Here is a 12,733-nt window from a genome sequence, read left to right on the forward strand (position 1 = left end):
AATGCCTGGCACGATGTAGGCATTCCACTAATATTTGTGAAATTTATTCATGAGAATTACACGATTCCGTATGTGAAACTGCGAGATTCCACTAAGCAACATGTCAGCCGCAGGAGCAGGAGAGATCCAGCACTGGGCTCACCCCATCCACTCCTCCACCCACTCCTTGACCTCCCCTGCTTGAAACCTGAAAATGATTGAGAGCACAGCTGATTAAGGCTCAAACTCATGTTGTATGTGGAGGTGGAAAAGAGCCATATACATTAGAAGGGGAAACTGAGGCAGACCACAGGAGAAGGGGTCCAGAGGGAGAACAGAGGGCCCAGGACTCCTTCTGGAGGCTCAGAGATGCCAGGATTCCAGGAGGTCTCAGCATAAAAGAGACATGCCAATATTGGCTATCAGCAACCAGAGTGGGGATGGTCAAGCAGTTGCTGGGAATGAATTTATATCTTGACAGTCCGCATCCTCCGGCAGGCCTGGAGTGGGCAGGAGGGCTCCCACGTCGTCCCCACGGAAAGAGATCCAAGGGGCTAAGCAGAGAGGAAATGGGGAGTTGTCAGAGAATCTTTCAGACCCTGTGAGTCTCTGACCACCCCTCTCTCATGTGCGTATCTCTCTGTCTCTGTCTTATCTCTGGGTCTCTCTCTCCTCCCTCTCCTGCCCCTTCCTCCCTCCTCGGGCTTCTGCTCCCCCTCCCCGCCATTCTGAGTCCACACCCCTCTTGGCCTCTGTCCCTCTCTAAGTCTCTGTCCTCCCAGGTCAGTGTCCTCCTCTCTTCTGAGGTCTCTGTCCTCTTTCCGAGGCTCTTCCTCTTCCTGGCCCACACCTGGCAGCCCATTCCTCATCCTCCTCCACAGCAGAGCTCCTCCTGCAGCCACTGCCATGAGCAGCAAGAAGCCAATGACGATTCCGACCACAGACACCGAGGACTTGGCTGGCGACTCTGCAGCCAGAGAATGCTGTGAGATGTCGAAAAGACCCTCCAGCCCCTGGTAGTCAGGGCATGGAACTGGGGGGGTCCTTGTTCCTCCCAACCCCTGAGATTCCCCCCAGCACCAAGTGTCGGGGGATCAGGATGGACTGAGGAAAGATCAGAGGGGTGATGCCCTGGGTTTGAGTAGAATGTCCTCAGGTTGGATTAAGAACATAGCAAGCGGCTGGGGACCTGGCTCAGTTGGTAGAGTGCTTGCCTTGATGGACAAGGCCCTGGGTTCAAACACCCCCAGCACCAAAAAAAAAAAAAAAAAAAGAACCATATTGAGAAAGGGCTGTCACACTGATGAGGGCCTAGCTGCAGCAGGGTGGGCAGCAAGGCAGTACATGGTCAATCTTGGTAAGGATTGGCTAGCTAGAAAACAAATGATTAGACTCTATGAAGACCAGCAGAGCAGGATGGAAGATGGCCAGATTCACGATCACTGGCTGCAGTGGTTAACAGGTGATCAAAGTCCATAAGGCCAGGGGCAGCAGAATAGAAGGCAGTCAGACCTGGGGACAACAGGCATTAGCAGGCACAATGCAGTCAGACTAAGAAGGAAGGCCAGACTCTGGAAGGTCACGGGGCAACAGAAATAGGGAGGACTGTCACTCAGTGGGACCTCACCCAGTTCCACGGTGAGGGGCTGTGCCAGCCCCGCATGCTGCACAATGCAGCAGTAGTGGTGCTCATCGCCACTTTTGACGATGAGTGATGACCAGGCATGGAAGGAGCCATCCCCATTGGGACCAAAGCCGCCCTCTCCAGAGCCAGCTGCCAGCCCATTCCTCAGGAACCTAAGCTGCAGCTCCGGAGGGTAGAAGGAGAAGGCACTGCAGGTGAGCACGGAAAAGCCAGGGCTGCTGGGCCGGGCCTTCAAGCGCATGGATGGTGGCTCTGCAGAAACACAGGGCATGCCTGAGGCCCAGCCTGGGGCCCCAGGGCCAGGTGCAGTGCAGGGCTGGGCAGAAGGGGAGAGCCCTCCATTCCTGTGCCCTGTACTGTGACCAGCATGGAGAAGAGTGGCCAAAGGGGAGGGCCCTCCCAGGGCTACAGAGACCCACCCCTCCCACCCCAAGAGCCCTGGCCTCAAAACTCCACCTCTCATCCTTTCTTTCCTGCAGTGGAAGTGAATCAGGTGCCCAACACCATTCAAAGCACTGGGGACAAATCAGTGAACCAGACTAAAGACATCATCCTCATGGAGCTCAATCAAGGTAAACAGACAAAATGTTTGTGTGTAAATGGAAGAGAGGGATGGGGACGTGACTCAGTGGCACAGCCTTTGCCTGGCATACATGAGGTCCTGGGTTCAACTCCCAGCACCATTAAAAAATCTAGGAAAGGGACATAGGCTATGAAAGTGTCAGATGAAGGAACATGAGACATACTCTTAAGCTACTAAAAAGAGAGTAAGAGGATATTATGAAAAACTTCCCATGAACACATTTGAAAATTCAAATTAACTGCACATATTCCTGAAAAACACAACCTTCCAAAACTGACACAAGAAGAAATTAAAAACTTAAGTAGTCCTGTCAAAAAAAGGTTTTAGTCTAGGGCTGGGGTTGTGGCTCAGTGCTACAGTGCTTGACTAGCATGTGTGAGGCCTTGGGTTCGATTCTCAGCACTGCATATAAATTTTAAAAAGTCCATAAACAACTAAAAATATACATTAGATTTTTTTTAAGTTTTAGTCTATTTTTTTAACATTAATTCTTTTAGTTGTAGTTTGGACACCATGTCTTTATTTTATTTATTTACTTTTATGTGGTGCTAAAGATTGAACCCAGGGCCTCGCACGTGCTAGGCGAGTGCTTTACCACTGAGCTACAACCCCAGCCCCCATCTATATTTTTATATTTTCAATGAATAAAATTCAAGGTCCAGGGTTGGAGTATAGCTCAGTGGTAGAGCACTAGAGGTGCTCCACCCTGTCACCATCCCCAGCACCACAAAAAGAAAAAGAAAAAAGAAAGAGAAAGCCAGGCCTAGTGGCAAATGCCTGTAATCCCAGCACCTTAGGAGGCTGAGGAAGGAGGATCACAAATTCAAAGTTAGCCTAAGCAACTTAATGAGGACCTCAGCAACTTAGACCCAGTCTCAAAAGAAGAAAAAAAAAAAAAGGTGCTAAGGATGTGGCTCAATGGTTAAATGCGTCTGGGTTCAATCCCCGGCACTCCACTCCCCACACAAAAAGAAGGAAAGGAAATCTAGGTTCAGATGACACAAATTAGTGAGTTATTCTTCAAGGCAATGAAGGAAGAATTCACGAAACTTCCCCCCATACTGAGATTGAGCCCAGGGGAACCCTACCACTGAGAAACATCCCCAGCCCTTTTTATTTTTTGAGACAGGGTCTCACTAAGTTTCCCAGGCTGGCCACAAATTTGTGATCCTCCTGCCTCACATCCTGAGTCACTGCAATTACAGGTGTGTGCCACCAACACCCAGCTCAAACACTGCTACTCTTGCACAAACTCTTCCAGAGAATAGCAAAAGAAGAAACATTTTCGAGTAGATCTTATGAAGCCAGAGCACAATCTTTAATCTTTTTTAAGTACTGGGGAATCTCCCTCCAGGCTCAGTGGTAGAGCATTAGAGGTCAAACATGTTAGGCATGGGCTGTACCACTGAGGGACATCCCCAGCCCAAGGCCAGCACAATCTTGGTAACACCTTCACAAGGACACTGTAAGAAAGGGAATTTACGGCTAGTGTCTAAAAATTCTTAAATATAATATTAGCAGATATAATCCACTGATTTCTATAAGGAACAATACATCATGATTAACTGAAATTTATTCCAGGAAGGTAAGGTCCGTTTGACATTGAAAAACATCAGTCAATATGATTGACCGCCTTAACAAAATAAAGGGGGAAAAAAACAAATGGTTATTTGATAAAATTTAATACCATTAACACCTTTCAGGGTGCTGGAGGCTCAATGGTTAAGTGCTTGCCTAGCATATGCAGGCCCTGGACTCCATCTACAGCATTAAAAAAAAAAAAATTCTTCTAGAAGAAAACATAGGAGAAAGCCTCCGTAACATAGACAATGAGTTCCTAGATATGCTGGCTATGACCCTGAAAACCCAAGCAGCAAGGCAAAACTAGACAACGGGACTACGACAAACTGAAAAGGGAACCGTCGAGTGAAAAAGTCATCTGTGGAACAGCAGAAAATATTTGTGAACCATCTATTTGATAAGAGGTTAATTTCCAAAATATACAAGGAATTCCTACAATAGCAACAACAACAAATCCAATTAAAAATGGGCAAAATGGGGCTGGAGGTGTAGCCTGGAAGTACAGCATGCATGAAGCCCTGGGTTCCATCTTCAGTACTACCAAAAAAAAAAAACATAAAAATTGAAAAATGGGGGCTGGGGATGTGGCTCAAGCAGTAGCGCGCTTGCCTGGCATGTGGGCGGCCTGGGTTCGATCCTCAGCACCACATACAAACAAAGGTGTTGTGTCCGCCGAAAAATAAATAAATATTAAAAAAAAAAAATTGAAAAATGGGTAAAAGGGATTTGAGTGGCCTGCCAGGGCTGGGTGTTGCTTTGGGAGTTCCCTCCAGCAAGGGTGGATCTCAGCAGTCCCAGATCTTGGTTGGGATCTTGGTTATAGGTGCTCAGCAGAAAACAAACTCAGCACTCTTGCAAAGTGGGAAGCCACGAAGTGTTTCTCTCCCAGACTTGCTTTTCCAGTGAGTTGGCAGAATTTGCTGCCCAGTAAGGTCAGCTGGAAGGGGCCAGGCTGTGGTCATCAGCAGTTCTGTGTCCGATCTTGTGTCTACTGTTGTTTTCCAGCAAATATGTATTGTCCTGGGTTGTTATACCCCCTGCTATACCCCTTTTGCCTCTAAGGTAAAATATTTACAACTTGGACTAAGTTCAAGCACGGAAAATATGTCTGGCCTTTGGTTTTGCTTAGCAAAAACAAAACAAAGCAAACAAACAAAACCCCTGAGTAGTGGTTTCAGTGAACAGTTTTGTGGGTATATATATAATTTCTATAACCTGCCCCTTACCTTACATCATATTCTAATTAAGATTAAGATTTAAGGTTGCTGGGCATGGTGGCACATGCCTGTAATCCCAGAGGCTCGGGAGGCTGAGACAAGAAGATCTCAAGTTCAAAGCCAACCTCAGCAAAAGCAGGGCACTAAGCAACTCAGTGAGACCGTCTCTAAATAAAATACAAAATAGGGCTGAGGGTATGACTTAGTAGCAGAGAGCTTTCCTAGCACAAGTGAAGTACTGGGTTCAATCCTCAACACCACATTAAAAAAATAAATAAATAAAGGTATTGTGTCCATCTACAACTATATATATATATATATATATATGGTATTGTGACAACTACAACCAAAAAATAAATAAAGATTTAAATAAAGATTTAAGGGCTGGGGCTATGGCTCAGCAGTAGCGCACTTGCCTGGCATGTGTGAGGCACTGGGTTCAATTTTTAGCGCTGCATATAAATAAATTTATAAAATAAAGGTCCATGCACATCTAAAAAAATATTTTTTAAAAAAAGCAACAATAGCCAGGTGCAGTGGTGCACGCCTGTAATCCCAGTGGCTCAGGAGGCTGAGGCAGGAGGATCTCAAGTTCAAAACCAGCCTCAGCAACTTAGCAAGGCCCTAAGCAACTCAGCAAGACCCTGTCTCTAAACAAAATATTAAAAAGGGGCTGGGGGGGGCTGGGGATGTGGCTCAAGCGGTAGCGCGCTCGCCTGGCATGCGTGCGGCCCGGGTTCGATCCTCAGCACCACATACAACCAAAGATGTTGTGTCCGCCGAAAACTAAAATAAATAAATAAACATTAAAAAATTAAAAAAAAAAAAAAAAAAAGGGGCTGGGGATGTGGCTCAGTGGTTAAGCACTCCTGGGTTCAATCTGCAGTACCCCCCCTCAAAAAACAAAAACAAAAACGGCAACAAAAAAAAATAAATAATAAAACTAGGCAAAGGACTTGAACAAACATTTCCCCCAAAGATGAAATACAAATAGCCAACAGGTATATAAAAAGATATCCAACAGAATAGAAATGAAAAGCACAGTGAAATTACACCTCACACTTAATAATGGATGGCCATCAATCAAAAACAAATAAATAAATGAACAAACAAACTAAAATAATAATAATAACAAATGTTGGCAGGGATGTGGGAAAACTGGAACCTTTGGGTTAGTGGGAATGTAAAGTGGTGCAGACACCATGGAGTTGCCTAAAAGAGTTGAAAGTAGCCTAGCCCATGATCCAGCATTCCCACTTCTGGTATTTGTCCAGCAGAGTTGAAAGCAGGATCCCTAAAGGTCTCTGAATTCCTACATTCACTGCAGAATTATTTACAACCACCAAGAGGTGGAAACAAACTAAATATCCAATAATAGATGAATGGGTAAAGTGTGGCCAATACATTCTGTGCATACAATGAATTCATATTTGACCTGAAAAAAGAAGGAATTCCTAGTTGGGTGCAGTGGTGCACACCTGTAATCCCAGGGACTCAGGAGGCTGAGGCAGGAGGATCCCAAGTTCAAGGTCAGCCTGGGCAATTTAGTGAGACCCTGTATCAAAATAAAAAACAAAAAGAGCTAGGCTAGGGATATAGCTCCTCGGTGGTAGAGCACCCTTGGGTTCAATCCCCAGTACTGCCACATCCCCAGTCTTTTTCATTTTTTGTTTAGAGACAGGGTCTCCCTAAGTTGATTAGGGCCTTGCTAAGTTGCTGAGGCTGGCTTTAAACTTGTGATCCTCCTGCCTCAGCCTCTGGAGCCACTGGGATTACAGGTGTGCACCACTGTGCCTAGCTGAACTTTGGGGTTTTTTCTTTTTTTTTTCTTCTTCTTTTTAAGTTGTCAATTGACCTTTATTTTACTTATTTATATGTGGTGTTGAGAATCTAATCCAGCGCCTCACACATGCCAGGTCAGTGCTCTATCACTGAGCTACCATCCCAGCCCCTGACTGAAGTTTTATTTATTTTAACTGTTCACGGTGTACGCACCAATAATCCAAGTGGCTCAGGAGGCTGAGGCAGGAGGATTGAAAGTTCAAAGCCAACCTCAGCAACTTAGCAAGGCCCTAAGCAACTTAGTGAAACCCTGTCTCTAAATAAAAATTTTAAAAAATACAAAATAGGGGTAGAGCTGGGGATATGGCTCAGTGTGTTCAATCCCTGGTACCAAAAAAAAAAAAAGAAAGAAAAAGAAATTAGGGGCTGGGGATATAGCTCAGTTGGTAGAGTGCTTGCCTTGCATGCACAAGGCCCTGAGTTCAATCCCCAGCACCACACACACATATACACACACACACACACAAAAAAAAAAAGATTAGAGATTAGGACATAAAGACATAGAGGCAAAATCATAATGTGAGGACACAGGGAGGAAATGGACATCTGGAAGCTATGGAAGAAACCTTCATCTTTTTCTAGACTCTAGAACTTGAGAAAATGAATTTCTGTTATTTCAGCAATCCTGTCTCTGGTATTTCTCAAGTTATCCATACCAAAAATACACTACCCCTTTGTACCGCCTTATGAAATAAGGGATCAGCATGACAGTCAGCCATGATGGCTGCTGAAATCACTGGGAGAAAACCAACAGAGAACTTCACAACAGCACCTGAGCCAACAGTCTGCACAACACTAAGCCTGAGCACTTCTGCAGAATCAAACCAGAACCTGACGGAGCCTGCACATGGGCTACCACTTCACAGAACAGAAGGAGAACCATGCTCAGCAACATCACAGAGATGCAAACAGCAAAACCCAGCCTGGGTGGAACCATCAAGACAAATAACTGACTTCCTTTAAAGCAATATTGCTAGGAAAGAAAAAAAGAGAGAGAAGGAAACCAGCAAATTCAAAGACACCTAGGATCATGAAATTAACTGAAGTTGCACCATAAAGTATGTTCCAAATATAAACCGTAAATGTTAAATGCAAAACTATAAAAGTCCCAGGGGTAATATAGAAGATCTAGGTGATCTTGGGCTTGGCAATGACTTCCAAGGTACATCACCAAAAGTACAATCCATGAAAGGAAAAGCTCATAAGCTGGACTTCATTAAAATGAAGATCTTCTGGGCTGGGGATATAGCTCAGTTGGTAGAGTGCTCACCTCACATGCACAGACCCAGGGTTCAATCCCCAGCACCACAAAAAAAAATAAAAAATAAAAATAAGATCTTCTGCTGAGCATGGTGGAGAATGTCTGTAATCACAGTGACTCCGGAAGCTGAGGAAGGAGGATTGCAAGTTTGAGGCCAGCCTCAGTAATTTAGCAAGACCCTAAGCAACTTAGCAAGACCCTGCCTCAAAATATAATAATAATAATAATAGGCTATGGATGTGGCCCAGTGGTAAAATGCCCTGGGTTCAATTCCCAGTATTAAAAAAAAAAAAAGGAGAAGGAGAAGTAAAATATACCATTACAAGAAATAAAAAAGAGGGCTGTGGCCCTCATTACCTAGAATGCTAGAGGCATTGGGTTCAATCCCAGGCACCACATAAAAATAAATGAATAAAATAAAGGCATTTTTCCATCTACAACTAAGAATATATTTTAAGCCGGGCCACAGTGGCACACACCTGTAATCCCAGCAGCTTGGGAGGCTGAGGCAGGAGGATCTCAAGTTCAAAGCCAGCATGGCTAAGCAACTCAGTGTTTACAAAATAGGGCTGGGGATGTGGCTCAGTGGCTGAGTGCCCCTGAGTTCAATCCCCAATACCGCCCTCCAAAAAGGAGAATATATTTTTAAAAAATGAAAAAAAGACAAGCCACAAACTGAAGGAAATACTTACAATCTATCAGATAAAGAATTGTATCCAAAATATACAAAGAATTCTCAAAACTCAGCAGTCAGAAAAAGACACTGAAAAGCCACGTGGTGGCACAGGCCAGTAATCCCAGAAGCTTAGGAGGCTGAGGCAGAAGGATCACATCAGCCACAGGGAGGCACTAAGCAACTCAGTGAGACCCTGTCTCTAAATAAAATACAAAATAGGGCTGGGAAGGTGGCTCAGTGGTCGAATGCCACTGAATTTAATCCCTGGTACAAAAAAAAAAAAAAAAATGAGGCGATGAAGCAACTCCACACAATGCATGGACCTCTGGTGGTTCCTGATTCAAATTTTAAAAAATATTTACAGCCAGGCACAGTGGCACATACCTGTAACCCCATCTACTAGAGAGGCTTAGGCAGCAGGATGACAAGTTCAAGACCAGCCTATGCAATTTGGCAAAACCCTGTCTCAAAATAAGAAATAAAAAAAGGGCCAGTGCAAGGCCTGGTGGTGTATGCCTGTGATCTCAGTGACTTGGAGGCAGAGGCAGGAGGTCCACAAGTTCAAGGCCAGCCTCAGAAATTTAGCAAGGCCCTAAGCAACTTAGTGAGACCCCCTTTTAAAACAAAAAGGGTTGGGGGGCTGGGGCTGGAGCTCAGTGATAGGGCACTTGCCTGGCATGTGTGAGGCACTGGGTTTGATTGTCAGCACCGCATATAAATAAATAAAGGTCTATCAACAACTAAAAAAAATCTTTAAAAAATGTATATATGAAAATGATGTATATAAAAGTGTGTGTGTGTGTATGTGTGTGTGTGTATATATATATATATATATATATATATATATATATAATATAAAAAGGGTTGGGGATGTGGCTCAGTGGTAAATGGTTAAGTGTCCCTGGGTTCAATCCCCAGTACCAAAAAAAAAAAAAAAAAAATCAAAGAGAAACTACTTGTCGGTCCTTACTTTCTTACTTTTCCTTTCTGGCACCTAGAATGAACTTTCTACAACTTTCTACCAGACACCGGTCTTGTTCAGCAGCCCAGGGCCTCGGAAGCAAACACATGGCCCCACTTTTCTCTTTGCCCCGAATAGCGCTCCGCTCCGAAAACGCATTTAGCCAACATTTTTTGAACAGATGGGGGTCTGGGGGTCTGGGACCCTTTGGGGAGGAAACGGAGTTGAGGGAGGGCTTTTCAGAGGAGGTGGCATCCTGTGGGGGCCTCGAAGAACCAGGAGGGCGGGAAATGTGGACCCGGCAGGAGGAAGGGGCTCGCGGACAGGTGCTGCATGACCACTGGAGCGCAGCAGCGCAGGGGCGTGGCCAGGTGCTGTGAGGGGCGTGGCCTGGCGCGCCCGCTGGCAGGTAGGAACTGGCGGCGGGAGAGATCTGCTGAGGACATGAAGGCAAAGCACCTGGGACTTTATCCTGGGGTGCTGGGGAGACACGGGAGGGCCATAAAGAGACAGGCAGGGCAGCTCTAGATGGAGAAAGACCCTCTGGGCATGTGTGGGGACACGGTAGGGGGAAGGTCAAGGCTGTCGGTGGAGAGGATGGTCTAAACCAGAGACTGGGAGGCGGCTCACCCTTCCACTCCAGGTTTACACGGCCCCGCTCTAGGTGTCCCAGCAGCCGCTGGGGACAGGAGTTGAGCAGGAACGTCCTCTCCTTCCTGACAGCCTCAGCTTGCTGCATCCACTTCTTACTGATGGTCTGGACCTCTGGCCAGTCCCCAGTCCAGTTCCCGTTCTTGGGGTCGAACCTCATGAATTCCTCACCGTTCAGCGCAAACATGGCAGTAGGCACCGAAACGTTGTCAGGGCCTAGTTCACAACCCAACAGGCCCTGCAGGGTGAAGGAACCTGGGGTGCCCACACTATGTGTAAGCAGGACTCAGAAGCAAGGGGCAGCCCTCCTCCCTCAGACCCAGGAGTCCAGACCCCAGCCCTCCTCCCTCAGATCCGGGGGCCAGACCCCACCTTTTCTCCCCAGGGCTGTGAGAGCGTCCAGAAAGAGCTTCTCCTTGATTCTCAGGTCTGTGGTCTCTTTCTCCCAATACCAGGACACCTGGTTTTCCCAGACCCAAGCCCCATAGGGCTCAGCCTCAGCCCTCAGGCTGCTGTAGCTCAGGTACTGCTGGGGACCCAGCCAACCTGACACCCAGAAGGCAGGAGTCCCCGGGGCAGGGGAGGACACAGCCGTGAGGTGGTACAGTAGGGAAAGATGGTTCTCTGTGGAGAGAGGCAAAGGTGAAGAGAATCCATGGGACAAGGGACTAAATTGGAGCCTGGAGAGCGGCCCTGAGGGGAGGGGACTGACTCAGAGAGTGGGGGACAGAGAGACCCAGACCGAGGCCCAGGGAGAGTGGCATAGACCCCAAGGTGGGAGGAGACAGAGAGTCCGGGGAGGGGGCAGAGACCCAGAGAGAGGGGGACCGGTGGCTTCCAGACACAGAGCACCAGGAAGGTGAAAGTGGTAAACAACGTGGAATACGGAGGGAGGCCCAGGGAGGGGCTTCTAGTGAGAACTCGGATTTCCCTTCCTTGGCCTCTCTTCCCGCCAGGGACCTCCTTCCTCCCCACCTCCCCCAGTGCGGCCCAGCTCCAGCGGCCCCTCACCTGCACCCCGGGTCTGAGGAAGGAGGAAGAGCAGGAGACCGAGTGCCCAGGGCTGAGGCCAGGGCACCCCCATGCTGAGAGGGCGACCTGGGGCGGGAGGGGGCGTGTGACTCCTTGGGCCCCCCACCCCGCCCCTTCCTCCCCAGGTACCCACGGGCAAGGCCAAGACCCGGAGCCCTGGAGGGTTTGGGGGCCTGTCCAGGATAACAACAATGCCCTCCTCCTCAATGAACTTTCACCCCGTAATTTGATCTGGTTTGGTTAATTAATTACAGAACCTGGATAGCCTGAGATTCATTCTTTGGAGATCTGCCGGTCCCCTGTTCCCTCAGACCCGGGAGCCCAGCCCTCCTCCCTCAGACCCGGGAGCCCAGGCCCCAGCCCTCCTCGGCCCTCCTGCTGGGCCCCATTTGCTCACTGCCGCCTGGTTCTCTTCCTGCCTGCAGTTCTGGCTGCCTCCCGTGACTGGAGACCCCAGTTCCTCTCTCACATCCTGTCCGGAGCTGGCTCCCTGGCTCCCAGAAGATCCAACCCCACCCCCTACCCCAGCTGCAAGACACACCCCAGGCCCTAGGCCCAGCCTCTCTGGAAACTTTTTTTTTTCCCCTCTTATTCCTTTGCTGCCTGTGCTTTATTTTGAGGGTGTCAGCCACTTAGCAAGCTCAGACAGCTGGGAATGAAACCCAACACTTGTAGCCTGGGCACTTATGTCCAAGGTCTTGCCAAGACTCCTGGAAAGTTCTCAGAGCCATCCATGACACTCAGAGGGCCTTGCTTGCATAGCCAGTTGCCCCACTTACATATTCTGAGGTCCTGCAATAAGCTCCTAGTGTGGCAGACACACCATATATCACTTTTTTTTTTTTAATATTTATTTTTTAGTTCTTGGTAGACACAACATCTTTGTTCGTATGTGGTGCTGAGGATCGAACCCGGGCCGCACGCATGCCAGGCGAGCGCGCTATTGCTTGAGCCACATCCCCGGCCCCACTTTTTTTTTTTAAGTGACTTTTTAAAAAGATTTTATTCTTAAGTTTTAGGCGGACACTATATCCTACATTTATGTGGTGCTGAGGATTGAACCCAGTGCCTTATGCATGCTAGGTGAGCACTCTACCACTGAGCCACAACCCCAGCCCACCACTTTTTGTTTTGTTTATGCTACTAGGGAATGAACCCAGAGGCACCTTACCACTAAGCCACATCCCCAGCCCTTTTTATTTTTATTTTGAGACAGGGTCTTGCTAAGCTGCTTAGGGCCTCACTAAGTTGCTGAGGCTGCCCTCAAACTTTTGATCTTCCTGCCTCATCCTCCCTAGTTGCTGG

At 47.5% G+C, this 12,733-nt stretch overlaps 1 protein-coding gene across 2 annotated transcripts; it reads right to left on the bottom strand.

Annotated features, from left to right (window-relative positions):
• Positions 1–213: 213 nt before the first annotated feature.
• On the bottom strand, positions 214–11,739 carry Fcgrt (Fc gamma receptor and transporter). 2 transcript variants are annotated; one of them, XM_046466266.2, is made up of 6 exons: positions 11,408–11,726; positions 10,769–11,020; positions 10,376–10,651; positions 1,607–1,876; positions 830–946; positions 214–533 (listed from the first exon to the last, which is right to left on the bottom strand). In XM_046466266.2, the coding sequence occupies exons 1-6, from the start codon at positions 11,478–11,480 to the stop codon at positions 424–426; spliced, it is 1,098 nt and encodes a 365-aa protein (XP_046322222.1). In that variant the 5' UTR covers positions 11,481–11,726; the 3' UTR covers positions 214–423. The 2 variants fall into 2 exon arrangements, with proteins under 2 accessions (XP_046322222.1, XP_058442032.1); XM_058586049.1 differs by lacking the exon at positions 830–946 and having other exon boundaries at positions 11,408–11,739.
• Between the last annotated feature and the right edge of the window lie 994 nt (positions 11,740–12,733).

The sequence above is a fragment of the Marmota monax genome, unplaced genomic scaffold (assembly GCF_021218885.2).
Source record: "Marmota monax isolate L192 unplaced genomic scaffold, Marmota_monax_Labrador192_F-V1.1 WCK01_AAM20220418_F8-fsc00160, whole genome shotgun sequence".
Lineage (NCBI taxonomy): Eukaryota > Metazoa > Chordata > Mammalia > Rodentia > Sciuridae > Marmota > Marmota monax.

Coding starts and splice junctions, on each gene's coding strand:
- Fcgrt (XM_046466266.2), bottom strand. CDS start 11,480: ATGGGGGTGCCCTGGCCTCAGCCCTGGGCACTCGGTCTCCTGCTCTTC. Junction 11,021..11,407: donor TCCTCAGACCCGGGGTGCAG/GTGAGGGGCCGC, acceptor CTCTCTCCACAG/AGAACCATCTTTCCCTACTG. Junction 1,877..10,375: donor TGTAAACCTGGAGTGGAAGG/GTGAGCCGCCTC, acceptor GTGTTTCTGCAG/AGCCACCATCCATGCGCTTG.